Source organism: Ictidomys tridecemlineatus, chromosome 6 (genome assembly GCF_052094955.1).
Source record: "Ictidomys tridecemlineatus isolate mIctTri1 chromosome 6, mIctTri1.hap1, whole genome shotgun sequence".
In the NCBI taxonomy this organism is placed as follows: Eukaryota; Metazoa; Chordata; class Mammalia; order Rodentia; family Sciuridae; genus Ictidomys; species Ictidomys tridecemlineatus.
In genome coordinates, this window is record NC_135482.1 from 87008738 (window position 1) to 87028015 (window position 19278).

Genomic DNA, 19278 nt, shown 5'->3' on the forward strand with positions numbered 1-19278 from the left:
GGGCCTACTGTTTCTTCTATTGGGTGCAGGGTCTCTGTTCTAGTGCTTAAGTCTTTGATCCACTATGAGTTTTGTGCATGGTGAGAGATAGGGGTTTAATTTCATTTTGTTACTTATGGATTTCCAGTTTTCCCAGCACCATTTTTTAAGAGGTATCTTTTCTCCAATGAATGTTTTTGATGATTTTTTTCTAGTATGAAATAACTGTATTTACATGGGATTGTCTTTGTGTCCTCTATTCTGTACCATTGGTCTACATGTCTATTTGGTATCAGTCATGCTGGAGAAACTGATTTTTTAAAACATGATCATTGAAAATAGAATAAGACACATTATATCCTGTCTCATGTGGACTGAGAGGAAACATATTCTGCAGCATATTTTGAAGTCAATTCAGGGTGTAAAGAGTTTCAAGTGACAATATTCAGTTTTAACCTTATTCTTGGATATGCTTTATCCCTGCTGTTGTTTTCTTTTTTAACCCTGAGTTCTCACTAACCTATGAATCATTGATGCCAGTGTTGAGAATCATGGCTCAAATCCTGTACTCCCAGCACTAAAGATTGAACACCCGATAATTGACAAGGCAAGCACAAAAGGTTTTATTTAAAGGATGGGGTGGGGAGGAGAACCTCTGCAGAGGAGAGAGTCCAAGTTGGTGCCCAGGGGAGTAGGAGTGTCCTGCCCCTTTTATAGATATTAGATTTCTTTTTGTTCTCATGCCCTCTATTCCCATCCAACCTATTTGACCCAAAAGGTGGAGTGATCCAAGGGCAGGAACAAAGCCACCCAGAGGTAGGTGCAAGAAGGGAGCTACCCCGGGGCTACTCATTAACAACTCCTTGCAGAGAGAAACAATTCCTTAGAGGCAGGTAACCTTGGCAACAGGTTAGAGGAGGGGAAAGTGCTCTGGAGGTATTAGCATTTTATTTCCTTTGAATTCGTCCCTATCTTCCAGACCCAGTCATTTACTACCTACACTGACTGTCCTTCTGTCCCCCATCATTGAAATATTGTCTCACAAATGTGGACAATATCATATAAAACTACCCATGAAACAGCAACAGCCTACACCTTCTGACTTTTATGGAGTGCTGTGCTATGCCCTGTGCTGGAAGCTACAGTTTGAAGATAGAAACAATAGAGTTTCAGCTTCTTTGGACTTGGTGTAGAGGAGAAACAAATGCAAACACTGAACTTCATTATAAAATGTGCTATGACAGGTGTACTTATAAATATGCCCATGGCAATCAAGGAGCTTTAGGAGGATTACATAACAGAATCTATGGGGATGGAACTCAGGAAAGCCTTGTTCTAGGTGAAAGAGTCAGAGAATGAAAGAGCTGGCTAGGTATGGGATGATGGCAGACAGGCTATTCCTGGCAGCTGGAACAATATCAGCACTGGAAGAGAAGCAGGCCACAGCATGGTGCAGGGGCTTTGATGTCACTGGGGAACACTGGATTTGTGGTTCTGAGTGTTAGATGATAAAGTTGGATGGAGCAAGTGGCAGGTGCCCACTTCCACAGAGATCAGTCAATTTACAACATTGTGATGATAAAAAGATGAACAGGGACATCTCAAAATCTAGTGAATACTGACAACATTAGACTATTTTAACATTATTATTTTTCAAGATTATTGGATTTCTGAAAAATATACTCATAGGAAACTCTGAAAGAAAAATATTCATTGACATACATATTTTATTATAAAACATAAATAATCTCTTCCTTAGTTCCTTAATCTGGGAATCAATTGCTCGACCCACAGTGGTACATCATTAATACACCAACGAAGTCATTCTGAATATGCAGGTCCAGGCTAATCAAACCTTGGAAGTCCTTTAAAGACTTTCAAAAAGATTCCAAAATGTCAAAGCAAATGTGTGTTCTTCTAAATGTATCTAGTGACCTCTGCTGGAATATTTATTTATCAAGGAAACCAAATACAAGTTGTCTTCTTTTCTTTTCTTTCTGTTTTTCCTCCTAATTTGCCCTCTTGCCTCTTCCCATTGAAAGATAAGATTTTAGTGTGGGAGTGAAATTAGGAATCAGGGTCTTTTGAGCACCTTTTTCCTACCTTAGAGAAGTCCTGTCTCCCTTTCTGCCTCAACAGCTCTTATCTTTCTGCTGCCAACTCATTTATTTGTGCTTTTAGCATAAACCTTATAGGACAGTATTCAGGGATTTGGGAAGCAGAGAACTTTGTCTGATCCTCCTCCAAATCTGCAGAAATGACTGCCTTTCTCTGCAAATACATATGAAAGAAGGCACTTTATCCAGCGAGCAAGGATAGATGAAAACATGGACATATTTCTTTTAGTTCTATTTATTTCACTTCTCTTGACTCCAGGAGCAATTTTTAAAATAGCATTTGCCACTAAAAAGCAAAGAATTGGTGAAGAGTGACCTCATGTTGAGAATAACAAAGTTAAAAAAAAGTACAGAAGCCTGATGGGAGGTGTCATTAGGAGATGATATGTTGCTGAAAATACTGGTACTTGATATTAAAAATAAGTCAAATGGGAACTAAGGACAAGGAATTTCAAAACATCACAATAACAAGAGTAGAATTGTGCAAAACCTTTATGATACGATTAAATTTGAAAACCGTTTTGATTTATCCCATGCATGGTGTGCATATCTATAATTCACGATTATTACAGAAAATTTGTAAAACACAAATAAACCAAAAAGACCACATAAATACTGGTCATAACCACTATCACTTACAGACAATAACTGTAAGAGTTTTGGCATGTATCCTCCCAATTTTTTGTTCGTGTCTATTTTAGTCTTCTCTTCATATATACTTCAGGACTACACACACACACACACACACACACACACACACACACACACACACACGTTATTACAACATTGATTCAGACATACTACTTATGTTATCTTCTATCTTAGTTATTTTCATTTACCACATTATAAAATAGATTTATTAATCTAAGGTCATTTTCTTCCAAAGTGTTTAATATAATAAAGTACCAAACAGGTAACAAACATGTAGAGTACAATATAAAAAATTTAAGAAAATTAGCCTCCCATTCCTCTCCATTGGTAACCAATGCCCTTTGGGGAAGGTTTTAATAGGCCACCATATGTTTTAAAAATAAGGCTGAGCATTACTAAAGTGTTTGGCATAGTGCCAGGCACTACATTAATTCTCTTATGTAAATTATCTCATCCTCATTATCATAAGTAAACTAAAGCTTATATAAACATCTGCTCAAGGTTACATATCTGATAAGTGGCTGAATGGACGGTTCCAGACCAAGCACTTGCCACCTAGAACATACTGTAAATGAATAAATCACTCTTTTGTTATATGTTGAATAATGTGAATCAGCTCTCCTGTGGCTTGTTCAATCCTGGAAAAACCAATCTCAAGGTTGTTGAGAGGAAGCACTGCAAACGCAAAGCTCTATCATGTCCCTGTCATCCCATCTCATTCCTCATCAACATGTCCTTCTGTTGGGCTTTATTGGAATTTGTGTTTGCAGAACACTCAGAAGTTAAGTCAACACGAACAAATAAATCATTATGTAAAAAAATCTTTTCAACAACATAGCCTCATATCTCTATTATTTTAGTACTTGATTTTTTGATTAGCCATGTAGCCTTTTTTTTCCCACAATTCAAACAAATGGATAATAAACTGTGTATGTATATTTACATTTGTAGACAAAGATAATCAAATATGTTGCTGAATCATGGAAGACATGTTTATTTTTCTTGATTTACGTAAGTTATTAATATCACATAATAAAATATGATTTTACCTATCTTGAGTCATTAAAACAGGCTTAAGTCAATTAGGCCAACTACATGGAGTGAGACTACAGACTCAATAAATGTTTCTAAAATAGTATTATAATAAGGAACAAATTATGCTTTGACAATGTACTTATAATTCTAACCTGAACATTATTTTGTATGAGCTTCAATTCTGCTACTACATGGTATAATGTAAAAATACAGACTGCCAGGTAAATCTGTAAAGCAAGATGGTTCAAATTAAAACATGCTGTGAATGTCCTTACTTTAGAAACAAAATTGTGTGTGTGTGTGTGTGTGTGTGTGTATTGATACAAATACACATACAAACACACGAGAAAGCAAATATATGACATTTATTGGCAATGTTATCCTAATGATATTTCTATTGTAACTTTTTTTCCTATATTTGAACATATTCCCATCCACATCCATTAAATTATTATTATTAATAATATTTATTTATTTTGTCATTGAGGATGGAACTCAGGTGTGCTCAGCTGTTGAGCTACATCTCTAGCCCTTTGTATTTTTTATTTTGAGACAGAGTCTTGCTAAGTCGCAAAGACTGTCTTCAAACTTGTGTTCTTCCTGCCTCAACCTCCCAAGGTACTAAGATCATAGGTGTGTGAAACCACACTGGGATCATTGCATCATTCTTTATCAATTTGATCATATTTGTAAATATACAGTGTTAATTTCTACTACCTTATTTAAATGTGGACTGATAATCACTGACCAGTCAAAAATACATTTATTATATGCTATACCTAAAGACACATTGAGATTTATACTTTTGATATGGAGGGGGAATTTAAGTTATTAAGAAAGAGATAAACAAGAGCTATGCTTATCATCAAAATTAAATTTGTACGTGTAGAAGGAAATAACCAGAAATAAATTTTTTTAAAGCTCTAGAAAAAAGTGTTAAAAAAAGAAAGAATAGAGCCAGGCGCTGTGATGTACACCTGTAATCCCAGCGGCTTGGGAGGCTAAGGCAGGAGGATCTCAAGTTTAAAGCCAGCCTCAGCAAAGGTGAGTTGCTAAGCAACTCAGTGAGACCCTCTCTCTAAACAAAATAGGGCTGGAGATGTGCCTCTGTGGTTGAGTGCTCTTGAGTTCAATCCCTGGTACCCGCTCCCCCTCAAAAAAAAAAAAAAAAAAAACAAGAAAGAAACAAAGAATAGAAAGCTAAAAGAATTTAAAACTGGAAACATATCTCAACCAGTTCTATATGTAGTCTGCAAACTTTATGAGGGAAATTGCTTTGCTAATATTGGGTTGCTCTGGAAATGATGAAACAAGCCCTGGAGACAGTGTGAGTCTAGCTTGGTCAAAAGGACAAGGGCTAAAGGGCTGGATTTGTATCACGCTCAATCTGTCCCAGGAGGAGCCTGCTCAAGCCCTGAACAGCAGGATTTTACTCGAGATTGCTCTGGGTCATTTAGGTAGATAGTAACAAGGGATAGTGTCCTCATTGGACAAAAAGATAAACCCTTCTTCAATTGGGAGTTCTCTGGGAAGCACTGGAGATTTTGTTCTACTGGTTTACTTCTTTGAGTATCTACTAGAGCTTGATACCTACCGGCTCTAAACTTCTGTGTTTCTAAGTGCACCTAGCAGGAATTGCAATTAATTGAAACAGGGAATCCATCAAGGGTTTTAGAAGACTGGAAGAAGAATGCTTCGAGGCCGATCATTATCTGTGACATCCCTAAGTGGGCTTCCTCAGTGGGAAGCTGAAAAACTTCCTGTGGAGGATTTACTGCTCTTTGAAGTTTCTTGGGAGGTGACCAATAAAGGTTGGTGCTGCTCCTGATGTAACTATTTCTCAAGTTGTTGAAGAATATAGGTTCGGATTTCATAGGTGATGCTTCAGTGATAATGCATGAGCAAGGGTGACATTTGGTCTAATCTATTTCAACAGGCAGTGACAACTTAAGACCCGTGTATGTGTTGACGAGGGAGTAAGTGAAAAAATTAGTCATTGCCAGAAAATGTGAATTCAAATAATTATTTTAAATCCATGTTACAATAAAATAAGAATGAAAAGTTTATTTTTTGTTGTTTTATGATTTTTTTTCATCCACAAAATCTTCATAAGTATTTTAAGTACTTTTAAGTCCTTTATTTTGGCAAGTACCATATGAAGAAACTTTAACTCCATAGCAGTTGTATGAAACATTTCATAGCATTTCTAATAATTCAAGATTAGTTTTGAATTAAAGTTTTAATGTAAAAGCTGATCAGAAGACAAAATGCTGTACTGCTACTCAAAAAACTGAAAGTATTTTTCTTCAATGCTATGCATACACAGAAATTATAAAATAAGAAAGAAAGTCAAATTGATCAAATAATTTCCTAATAAGATATAACCTGATTATGCTGGGTTAGAGGAGGCAACTTAAATGGGTTTTAATAACAGAGGTACCTGTACAATTATCAAAGAACAATTCTTATAGATTGATAGACTCTAGTTTAAAAGTGTTATGAAGGAAAAAACATTATCTAACTGAGAAAAGATAATGGTTTTGAAGGCTGCATCCTTTAATATTATGAAGGAACAGGTCCAGAGATTGATGGGTAAATAGCAGTGACAAGCTGTATAATTTGAAGAAGCTGAAATGAAAACATAAATGTGATGCATGACTTTTCTGCTTTTTGACTAGTTAGAGCCAGAATAATCCCAAATCACAATTACACTTGGCTTCTGTTCGGATTTTGATCTTATGCCAACTGTTGAAAAATTGCATTTGTAAAATTCCTTAAATCGAAATTATCAATTAATTCTGCCTATGCAAAAGGGCAAAGAATTCAGGTGAGAGAACAAAGTCCAGTCTTCCTGGCTGCATTGAGAAGGAGCAAGGAGAAAAGGGACTTTATTGTAGAGAAGTATTTTACAAGTAGATCTTTCCAATGTTCTTTTTCCTGTCACATTTTTTTTTCTGCCCAGTTTTTATTTTATTTTATTTTTATGGTGAGCAAACAAGTTTTATTTTGCAAAATATTATGTAATATGAACTCCACTGCAAAAGAAGGGAATAAATTAATTTTAATTATGTAATCCAGAGGAAAAAGAACAGGTCGAATGAAGGTCCTGGATCTAATGGATCTCTCTATAGGGACAAGAAGAGACAAAAATATATCATCCAATATCAGCTAAAAGAAAACAGAAACCACATGAAAACTATTCCTTTTTGCTTAGTTTTAAAATATGGCCAAGGTTTCTGGCATAGAGCCACCACCACAATACATGAATCCCAGGGCGTACCTTGAAATGAAGATTTCCTCAATGGAGTAGGCAAGAGCCCAAGGACAGAGCTCCTTGGTGGAAAATATTGGGGTGAGTGGTTCTTAGCAAACAGAGTCAGCCCAGACGACTTCAGCCCAGTGGCCGCACTTTAGCAAGACCCTTTCTTTCCTTCTTTGCTCTCCATTTATCAAACATTAATGGAACTAATGAAAACTTATCCCATGGGTCTTAAATCCCAATCATGTGCATGCTGATTTCTTTTTTTTTTTTTTATTATGCCTTTTTTTTTTTAAAGAGAGAGTGAGAGGAGAGAGAGAGAGAGAGAGAGAGAGAGAGAGAGAGAGAGAGAGAATTTTTAATCTTTATTTTTTAGTTCTCGGTGGACACAACATCTTTGTTGGTATGTGGTGCTGAGGATCGAACCCGGGCCGCACGCATGCCAGGCGAGCGCGCTACCGCTTGAGCCACATCCCCAGCCCAACGCATGCTGATTTCTGTCTTGATATTTTTAATATCTCACTCAGCTTGATTTTGTCAAAAATTTTAATAGAGACATACAATGATTCCATTCATCCCTGACAATATAAATTTGCTTTGAACTTGACTTTCCTGCAGTTCATAGCCACAGTTTGAGGCATCTTGGAGATTTTAAATCCAACCCCCCTATTTCATACACAAAATAGATGAATAGAGGCACTAAATGAACAAGCAAACGGGAGACAGAGGACTAAGATGTAGGTCTCTTCCCAGTCTGATTCCCCTTTTTACTGCCACTTAAGAATTAAATATTGAGACCTCTACTGTCTAAGGATATGTCCTATAGATGAAAAAGCTCTGTCTTGCAGTTAAATGTTAGAGACCTCTGAATAATAAAAAACCCCTCTTGAACTATCTCAGTATCAGATTATTCATGAATAAAATAAAAATAATATGTTCGAGTCATCTTACAATGTTCTATGGCAAACAAGGAAGTTTATTCATAACAAAGAAAAAAAGGGCTTTTTAGAGAGGAACAAAATTTCTCACTACCAGGACTTTGCCAGTGAGTTATGGAAATGTTTAAAGTATAACTAACAAAGGAGTCACAGTTAAACTATTGGTTGTTAATAATAACATCCAAATAACCTTTCAGTGGTACATATTAACCTTAAATTTCTTGCTTTTATTAATTTATCCATTTTTTGTTATTATCCATCTATTATTCAAAAAAGATTTATCAAGTATCTGTTAGGTGTCAGGCACTAAAAGACTAGAGAGACAGAATTTAACAAAATAGAATTGAGCTGGGCAGGGTGGCACACACCCATAATCCCAGCAGCTTGGGAGGCTGAGGCAAAAGGATCTCGAGTTCAAAGCCAGCCTCAGCAAAAGCAAGGTGCTAAGCAATTCTATGAGACCCTGTCTCTAAATAAAATAAAAAATAGGGTTTTGGAATGTGGCTCCATGGTTGAATGCCCTTGAGTTCAATCTCTGGTACCCCAAACAAACAAACAAAAAATAACCAGAATTGATTTCCAATTTTCCAGCATTTATAGACTTGCAGGGAGATTGACATTGAACATGTACCTATAGTGTAAGGGTTAGAGAGAAAGGTGCTTGAAGATTATGTGTGGTGCTATTGGTAGTGGTTGTGGTGGGATTCTTAATTGAGTTTGGGGTTTGTGGAGAACCTTTCTAATGAAGAGACATTTGAGTTGATATTTAAGTTTGAACTGCCGTGGGGCAAATATGACAGAGGAAGCAATAAAGATAGAGAGTTCTGTGTGAGAGAAGTGTGCCCTGTTCAGAGAGCTCAGTGCAGCTCAGAGAGGGAAGAGAAGGGAATATGAAGGAAGACAGGAGAAACCTTCAGGGGTTAGATTGTGAAGCTCCTGATGAATTATTATCTTTAAGGATAATAATTTTATCTCCAATCCATGAAAAATAAACAGAGCCATTAACTTCTAAATAGTGGGAAGTGCTAAATGTCTGATTTTTTTTTTTTTAAAAAAGTACTGTTAAAAATTGGGAGAAAAGAATAGCAGAAAAATTGCGCTGCCTAAGATGGGAAGTTTTTTCCAAATGTTGGAGGCAGGGAGGAAGTTTACTTTCTCCCTCTTTGCTCAGGCCTTACTACAGTCATTTCTTCTGCACAGACTTTCCCCAAACCTTGTCAACTATAGCCAGATTATCATATTGAAGATTTTGGATCATAAAGAATTTAATGGAATCTGTCACAAATAAAATGAAACTAAGAGGTATAAAGACTTTTGAAATTTAATCCTATAATAAAAGCTTTCTTCTCAAAACAGACCAGACATAAATTGTTTAGTCCCAAGTCAGCATGTTACTGGACATAATACCTTTACCTGCTGCCTCATCAAACTGGAAATCACAGCTCTAGGTCACATGGCACAAGGGCACATGGACAAACTCAAAACTTGTAGTCAAATGGCCTGGTAGAAACCCAGTATAACCACAAGTTTACTCTTCTGAGGGAGGCATTCTGTCAGAGAGAACCTTGATATATGTGGGCCTCATGGAGTCTGTGAATCTTTAGAAATTGTATCTAAAAAGATGTGTGCATATATTTTTAAGAAGTTTTTTTTTGAGAAGAAGACTACACACTTTTGTAAGATCTACAGAGATTTCTATGATTGATGTAGAACCATGATTCATATGAAATGTCTATATAAGATCTATATTGCCCATTTTTAAATTGGATTTTTCTTTTTTGCTAGTATGTTATTTGTTTTCCTTATATATTTTTATCTTAATTCCTTACTAGGTTGTATAGTTTGCAAATATTTTCTCCAATTCTGTGGGTTCTCTTGTTATTCTGTTCTGTTTCTTTGCTTTGCAGAAGATTTGCACACATGTAATAAAAATCACATTTGTCTAATTTCACTATGTTGTATCCACAAATCCTTGCCTATTCCACTGTCCTGAAAAGTTTCTCCTGTTTTCTACTAGTGGTTTCATAGTTTCAGATCTCACATCTAAGTGTCTATTATATTTTGACTTGATTTTTGTAACTGCTGCAAGGTTGAGGTTTAGTTTCATTTTTCTGCTTGTGGATACCCAATTTTCACAGCATCATTTATTAAAGAAACTGTCCTTTCCCCCGTATATGTTCATACACTTTTGTCAAAAATCTCTTAGCTATAAATGAATGGTTTGTTCCTAGAATTTCTTTTTTGTTCCACTACTCTGTCTTTGTGACAGTAAAATGCTGTTTTGATCATTTTAACTTTGTTGTATATTTTAGAATCTGTTAGTATGATGCCTCCTGCTTTTTTGTTTCTCCCTGCTCAAGATTTCTTTGGTTATTTGGGTTCTTTTATGCTTCGATATGAATTTTAAGACTGCTGTTTAAGTTTCTGTTATGAATGCCATTGGTATTTCAATAGGAATTTCATTGAATATTATGGCCATTTTAACAATATTAATTATTACAGCCCATGAATATTGTATAGCTTTTCTTTTTTAGTGTCTTCTTCAATTTTGTCATCAATGTTTCATTTAAAAAAATTTTTTTTGTAGTAGTGAATAGACAGAATGCCTTTATTTTATTTTTTTATTTTTATATGGTTCTGAGGATGGAACCCAGTGCCTCATACATGCTTGACAAGTTCTGGGCTGGGGCTGTAGCTCAGCAGCAGAGCTCTACAGTGAAAACTATAAAGATCTTTTACCTCTTTGGGTAGATTATTTCGTAGATATTTAATTTTGTGTGTAGTTATTGTAAATAGAAATGCTTTCTTGATTTCTTTTTTCAGATAAGTTGCTATTGGCATATAGAAATGTTTGTTGATTTTTGCAAATAGAAAACAATTTGGAACTTTGCTGAAGTCATTTATGTTCTAATAATTTTTTTTCTGTGGAGTCTTTGGAAGTTTCTATATCTGCAAGGAGTGACAATTTGACTTCTTCTTTCCAATTTGGATGCCACTTATTGCTTTCTCTTGTCTGATGCTCTGGTACTTTATAAATAAAGAAAAGGGTTAAAAGTTTGCATATTTGTCCTGTTATAGATCTTAAATAGAAAGCTTTCAGCTTTTACCTATTTGGAAGGATCTTAGCTGTGGGTATGCTTACCCTGATTTGAACATTATGCAATCTATACACATACTGAATCATCATTTAGTACCCTAATTATGTATAATATTTATACGTCAGTTAAAAAAAAAAGAAAGAAAGAAAGAAAGAAAAAAGAAAGAAGATTCATGGCTCCAAAATACTCCAAGCCCCTAAATTCCTTTTTGTCAATTCAGAAGATTCTAGAGCAAAAATAAAGTAAAATAAAAGAACTCTGTTTCCTTCCTTCCCCACACCATTTTTGAGAAATCCATCAATTTGTTGCTCCATTCATTTACTTATGATTTTGCTGACTTTAGCCTGGGGATTCTGGTGTCAGGCTATCTAAGTGGAAATCCCAACTTGTCCATTATCTATGTGATGATGTATCCATTTCAAACCTCTCTTTGTCTCAGTGTCACCATTTAAAAAAATAATGATTGCATTTACCTATAGTGCTATTGTGAAAGTTTTAAAAAATATCAACCATAAGTTATTTGCAACAGTACCTGCATTTAATAAATAGCTTATTGCTATTAATTTTTCATAAAATTTATTTATAAGAAGAGAAAATTAAATAATCAATTATCATATTGGCTTTCACTTTGAGTGATTCCATGATTTTATTTTAAACACAAGATTAGAAAGAATAAATAAAAGATACAGGTCATGGTTAATTAAATCATGGATGACATAGTAATTCAGGGTTGTAGTTTCTTTACCTGGCAGAGATAAGTTAATGGCATCCTAAGCCATACCACATGAGCCACACAATTCAAGCAAAATCTGCATAGCACACACAGATTCAAGACAAATACCAGTCCCCCCACTTCCTTTATATCTAGAATACCATGTTATCTGGAATATCAAGCTTATCCTATATAGAACATTTGAAAATATCATTGTAAATGTATCAGGGTTGGTGTGCTTTGCCCAAAGTTGAATATCGCCTCTCACTGTGGAGACTGCAGCTACTTTGATTTAAACCACAGACTTAATAAAATGCTGGGAACACAAATATTTAGAGAAGGACTGCCTCAGAGAATGATGTCCTACCTGCATAATGACTATCTTTGCTCTTGCAAATGTGTCTTGGTACAGGAGGGTCCGATTAACAATTACATATCCTGAAGTAGACAAATGGCTTCCAAATTCTGTAACTTGAGCATTTTAAAATAGTCAAGATTTAATCAGTTTTATTATGGAAGTACATAATAGTAAATACTAATGAGTATTATGGAAGTACATAATAATAAATACTAATGTGCACGCGTGCGCGCACACACACACATACACACTCACACACACACACACACACACACATATGGAGAGAGTGAAGTCATTATTATGGCTATTGTCCATTCTATTTTGCTTTAGAATAGTGATTTTTAGTGAAATTAGCAGTGTTCTTAGGTGAAAAGTTAGGGGTTTATCTCCTCTTTGCTATATGTGCCATGGTAGCTCATCTTTTCTTGCTTATGAAAGGCTTGATACTTTGTCCTCACACTAAAGATAACTCCCATGTTGTTTCAGGAAAGCACAAATCAATAAGATACAAAGTACTTGTTTGAAAGTGAAGGTGAAGTCCAGATTCAATGATCTAAACTGTGGAAAACCAATAATTCACTAATAATATTGAATGTGTCTTTTAAAACATAAAATGGTATTTATTTGCTGATTTTAAAAAAGAAGTATGTGTTGGTGAACCTCTGACTTATACCTCAAATTTGAAGATGAGAGACTCTATCTCTATGCCCTGCACTTAGTAACACTCCAGCATGCTAAGAAATAAGGCTGGGGCAAAGTGTGGTAACAGTAAAAGCCGAGGGAAACTAGTTGACAAATAATTATTCAGGGGACAAGGAGAGGCAACCGGTCCTGAGTATATGAAATAGCAAGAAGAGGATGTCCCCACAGGATTGTGGAGTGGAACCTGTATTTATAATCAAGTCTCAATCCAACCTAGGTTGTAATTTTTTTAAGTTTCATATTTTCATTCTAGAAACTCTAAAAGAGCACAGTCATTCTATTTATAATCACACTGGCTATTTTGGAAATATCTATATAAAGGAAATGAAGTAGCAAATGAATTCACTGATTATCTTTGTATTTTGATTCTGAAATCTTATCATTTGTTTTTTTCAAATAAAGAATTTCAGAAACTGGGGGTATAGCTTAGTGGTAGAATGCTTGTATAATATGCACAAGTCCCTGGGTTTATCCCCAGCACCATTAAAATATTTTTTTTCTTTCTCCTTACCTTCTTTAGCAAATAAAAATATATTTTAATTCACTCAAATCGATTTGAATTTGAAACATTTAACATAATGAACATTGAGGATGCTCTAAAATCTATGGGTGAGACACATAGTTACAAATAAGGATTTTCAAGAATAAAAGTGAAGGTATGGCATTTAATAAATATGTACCACCAAAACTCTGTAGTCTATTCCCCTGATAGGGTGAGAATATAGAAGAGGAGAAATTAATTGAAAATTTTGCATTTTTGTAGGTAGTGGTTTTGAATAAAACATACATGTATTTAAATGTGTTGTCAAGATGTGACTCTCACACTTCAGAGTTCCTTTTACTTGCTCTTGCAAATTGCTTCTCTAAAGTAATTTTCCTTAGCAAATAATGTCAACAGTTCACAAAAATTTCCAGAATTTAGGGAAATGTTTACATATAGTTGACCTGGACATAAATTTACATAGACGTAGATCCATTGTTGAATGGGGTAAGTGAATCACATCAATTCTGATCCAAGCAAGAAGCTCTTACCAGTGAGTATATTTTGTTATTCTCACAAAAAAAAAAGACAAAACGTCTTTCTTTACAGATGAAGAGGTCATTGTGTAAGTGCATGAAAATGGTTTGCATTACATTTTTGGAGTCACATTAGCTCTTTGATATATTAATGAATCTGGTTAGCATCACATAATAGTACCAACGTTTGCTTTTTGTGTCTCACTCCCTCAAAAGGGAATTTTCCAAAAAGTGTATTTTGAGCGCCTCAGGTTTAAAGAAAATTTCACAGCAATGATGACCATTGGTTAAAACTATTGAGAAGACTAATGATTTAAAGTCTACTGAAATAAGAAATTTAAGAAATACAATAGTTATCAAAATCCATATTCCAATTAATTAGAAATTTTTTTTGTAAAACAGCAGTAGAAAATGAGAAGAAACTTTCTTTTCATTGTACAAGGAGTAAAATCCATCTATCATCCATCTATCTATCTATCTATCTATCTATCTATTTATTTGGGGGGGGGTACCAGGGACTGAATCTGGGAGCACTCGGCCACTGAGCCACATCCCCAGCCCTATTTTGTGTGTTATTTAGAGACAGGGTCTCACTTAACACCTGGCTGTTGCTGAGGCTGGCTTTGAACATGTGATCCTCCTGTGTCAGCCTCATGAGCCGCTGGGATTACAGGCGTGCTTTTAATTGAGTTGAAAATTGGTGCCCAATTCTTATTAGCTCCAGAATTTCACACTGAATTTCTTGAGTCAATCCCTTGCTTATAGCTCATTCCTAATTTTTTCATCCTTTTAAGTGACATTTTACTTGTTTTGTTTTTATAGTGCTTGGGATCAAACATCAGAGTCTTAGATATGCTAGGCAGGTACTTACCATTGAGCCACATCCCAGCCAATGAGACCGGTTTTTAACACTGCCACTACAATCACTCTTTCTGCCTAAGCTAACTACTACTTAACCCTCATATAACAGATGAGATAATTGAGCCTTAGGCTAGTTAAGAGAGTTAACTAATTCAATCTAAGTCGGTGTTAATTTTTTGCCGTTATATCGCTTCAATAGATACCCTGCACACATATCTTTGGTCACTCTTCTTATTTTCCCCCAGATAATTTTCTATATTTGGAAGTGCTGAATCCAGGAATACACACAGTTTTTTGGTTTTATGTTTTAATTCTGGTAGCAGCAATGCCCAAGGGGGGAAATAAAGCAATGACACGAGCCTGGAAATTTGTGTCACTGATTGCCATCAGAGTTGGCCCCGCATTTCCCATCAAAATCTATCATGTCTTTCCCCTTGTCAAAAGGAACCTTGCCTAGGCCTTAGAAAGGAAATGCACCTTAGCCTGGGAGATTTTTCTCCCAACTGCAAGCAACAATGGCCATGACTTGAACACACCTGAGCCCTTTCTTGGAGAAGGGAGAAGAGGTGAAAGGTGACTACTGCAGAGGACATGTGACAATGGCTGTTTGTCCTTACTTTGAGGCTTCACTGTGAATGGAACTTTAAACCAAGCGCTGTTTTACTCCAAGCCTCTCTTCAGATTCCTTGGAAATGTCCCTATCTGCTCCTGCCCAGAAGCGGCTTTAAAATCGACGCAGACTTGAACCAAACAGTAGCCTTTTGTTAGCATCCCTCAACAACATGTCAAATCCTGTTCTTTGAGAAAGTTAAATAAACTTTTGTGCTGAGAGGATCCCAAATGTTAAATTTAAAATGAGAGTGAATTTCCATCCCTTAGTCACTTGAAATGAATGACTAACCCCAATGATAATAAGGCCTTTTTTTTTTTTTTTAACAGTTGGAGGTATCTATACTGTGATTCAGACAAAGGCCAAAACAACAGCAGATGAATGGGGAGAAAATTATTTTCTGATAGGTCCATATTTTGAGCATAATGTGAAGACTCAGGTGGAACAATGTGAACCCATGAATGACGCCGTCAGAAAAGCTGTGGATGCAATGAACCAACACGGCTGCCAGGTAAAGGACTGACATTGAACCTCACAACTCTCAGCAAGCCGTTATGGGGAAACAGGACTCAAATTTCAGCAACTCCTAGGAGAAGACCCTCCACCTACTTAGGGAAAAGAGAGGGTTTGTGAGAAGGATGATGAACTTGGTCTTGAATAGATTGCACTTGAGACGCCTCATGAAGACCAAGGTGAACTGTCTAACAGGGGGCAATGGATTTGGAGTTCTGCAGAAGGTAAAGGGTAGAGATGGTTTTGAGGAAGTTATTTATATTTAAATTGTGAAGTCAATGATGTTAAACAAAGTGTTCGGTGGAAGTTTATAGACAAAGAGCAAAAGTTTTGAGCCAAATCTCAGGAAATGTCAATATGTTAGAGCATTCTTTAAAAATGAGCCAGAGATAGTAAGCATAGAAACAATGTTACAAGGACCTCCTAATCCTCAGAACCTCTGAATATGTTACCTTACCTAAAAAAGGGGACTTTGTAGATACGGCTGAGTTAAGGAAGTTGAAATGGGCAATAATCCTGAATTATCGGAGTGAGTTTAGTGTAAGTATAGGAGACCTCAGAAGAGGGAGGCAGTAGAATTAGAATTGCAGAAGTGTTGACTATGGAAGGAGAGGGTGGAGTGATGTACTTTGAAGAAAGAGGAAGAGGCCACAATGAACATAGGTGGCCTTTAGAATCAAGAAAAGGCAAGATGACATATTTTCTCCTAGAGACTCCAGATTGAAGGCAGCGTCTGCCAACTTTGTCCTGTAATGTTGACTTTGTCCTGTAATACCTGTTTTGGATGACTGACCTCCTTACCTGTAAGATAATAAATTTGTGCTGTTTTAAGTCACTAGGTTTGTGGTTCTTCATTACAACGGCAATAGGAATAATGATGGTAAGACAAGGGAGGAGAAAGTTTCAAGTATGAAAAAAGGATTAAGGCAACAAATGATTGAGCAAAGGTCAACTGGGTTGGGAGATATTCGGGTTATTGGTAGCATTGCTAAATACAGGTCTTTTTTTTTTTTTTTTTAGGAGCAGGAGAAGTTAAATCAGATAGCAGTGGGTTAAGAAATGAATGAGTGGTGAGAAAAAGGGTATAGAAGTTATAGCTGTGAGATTTTTCTTTGAAAGGGGAAAGATAATAGTTTCAGATAACATGGTTTTGAGAATTGATGTCTTATTAAATATGGGTGAAACCTGAGCATATTTATATGCTAAAACGAAATGTACTAAGATATGGAGAAGTTGCAAGGTCAGAATAAATACATGATTGAAGAGAGTAAGGTTAATGAGAATGGTAGGAAAAAAACATGATCCAAAGCAATATTGAAAGAATTGTTCTTCACCCTTTTCACTTAAACAGGAAATAAAATATGAATGCAAATAGTTGACTCAGGCTTATCTCACTCAATGTTTTCAATGATCTTACTAAAGTAGGAGTTAAAGGTCATCTTGTAAGAACTGGAGGCAAGCGTTGAAATAAGAGAACTTGAAGGAAGAAGTACTGAAAAAATATGTAAGGAATATATAAGAATTTCTAGATATCTTTGAAGTGTAGTCAGAACTTTTTACTAAAACAAATGTATTTGACAGTGGTTATTTGTAGCAGCAACCAGCAGCCTGAGGGAAAGAGTGGGGAGTTGAATAGATGGAGATCCAATGTTGTTTGATTTCAGCGTTCATATCAAAGGCAAAGCAGCACAGTGTTGGAGGTAATTGTGAAAGGGATTGGATTGATGTGCCTTGGTATCTAAATGGACAGGAAAGGAGGTGATAATGTAGGAACAGATGGAGGATTCCAGGAACTGAACGTTTTAAAGAAAAAGAATACATACACCAGGAGACACACTGAGAGAAATAGAATTGTAGAAGTTGTGTGGTAATAGGGTTCTGGAGTGGAATGTTTCAGAGCAGCAACATTTCAGGTTGACAAGGGTAAGACCATAACCATGAACCTGGGTGGCTGGAACCATATGTACATGAAGTTCTTTGATTTCTACAAGATCAAGCAACTATGGGGTAAATGTGTAGGTTAAGAAACTTGAGATATTGCCTAGGATAAGGTAAAAAAGAAACTAGAAAAAGTAAAAGTGATTATGTTTGGATAGCATATGCAAATAAAGAAGAAGGCTTTAAATGTTTCAGAGCAGTTAAAAAAAATAACTTTCCCTCTTACTTACTTATTTCCCAAGAAATACAGTTTCTGGAGATGAAAAAAAAATGAGAAGTCCTCACTTGAGGGGTCTGTACATAGTGGTGTCTAGGAGGTACATGCAGTTTAAGAAGCACAATATGTAATTAACGAAGGAACTGGAGGTCCCAGAAGCACTAGGAGAGAAAATAGCACAGAGAATGTGAGGGAAGTGACAGAAGGGTGCATGTTGTACTATTGGGATAAAAGTAAGGGTTTTTCCAAGGCAGAGGAAGATGAGAAGAACTTTGGACTGATTGATCTCATGATTTGAAATCCAGGCCATATTCTCCTCAAACAGCTGGGCCAGAGATTCCAGCAGCCTCAAAACTCTATGTGCTTATCTAACCTGCTTCTTTGTTTGTAAGGGCCCCTAGGAAATTAGAAAGCATCAAGTCCCAATCCTAATTGCCTGGAGAGAGGTGGAATAGAAGCCAGTTCCTTAGCATGCAGCTAAAGGGGTTGGGATATTAGAAGTGCATTTCGGTTCCTTTTGACAAAGGTATCGAAAATTCAATCCTGAAAGGGAAGAGTGGCATGATGAATACTAAATTACAATGGAAGCAACTTAAATGAGGTCTTTCAAGGTTGGTCAAAGTTTGGATAGGGTAGAGACATCACCACACATGCCTGAGTCCCATAAGAGGAAGTGAGAATTAAATTGAGCTTCCAGGCTCTGCAAAATTTAGCTTTGGTTGAGTGCCAAGGGTAAAGGTGTAAACAATGTGGATACATTCAGATTTCCAGAGAGGTTTGGCTATGCAATGAAAGAGACTAATCTTAGTCTCTCTGAATTCTAGAAAAGAGTTGAAGTAAGTGGCTTATAATGTTGCCTATTATCTACTAGGATATTATACATAAAATAAAAATCAAGGCAAAAGAACAAGCGAATTACTATAGAAATATAGAGACCAAAAGGGAAGTTGAAGCTTCAATACACAAGTGACTAATATCAATACAACTGGAAAAATAACTGAGATAATTAATGCATTAAAATTTGCTTGAGATAAAATAGGAATCAAAAAAGTCAATTTGAAGACTAACAGGATTAGACTTTCAGCTGCTAGAAAAAAGAGATAATGTATCTTTGGCAAAATATTTAGTTAAGATGTCTGGCAGAAACATAATTAGGAAACATTTTGGGTCACATCTTTTTAAATAGGAGTAGTAAGATAGATCATACACATTTGTCTACAGAAGCAGCTTCTTTTGTAGTTGGAAGTATTGTAAATCCTGTTTCATACAGGGA

General features: G+C 35.9%; 1 protein-coding gene across 2 annotated transcripts in view; it reads left to right on the plus strand.

Moving 5' to 3' along the window:
* The first annotated feature begins 4967 nt into the window (after window positions 1-4967).
* The window catches only part of Gys2 (glycogen synthase 2), a 70860-nt gene continuing 56549 nt past the window's right edge, over window positions 4968-19278 (plus strand). Inside the window, exons 1-2 of one of the 2 annotated variants that reach the window (XM_078015115.1) lie at window positions 4968-5593; window positions 15667-15848. In XM_078015115.1, coding sequence (XP_077871241.1) covers window positions 5473-5593; window positions 15667-15848 — 303 coding nt within the window. In that variant the 5' untranslated portion in view covers window positions 4968-5472. The remainder of the gene's footprint in view (window positions 5594-15666; window positions 15849-19278) is intronic. The other variant, XM_005328907.4, reaches the window with a different exon arrangement.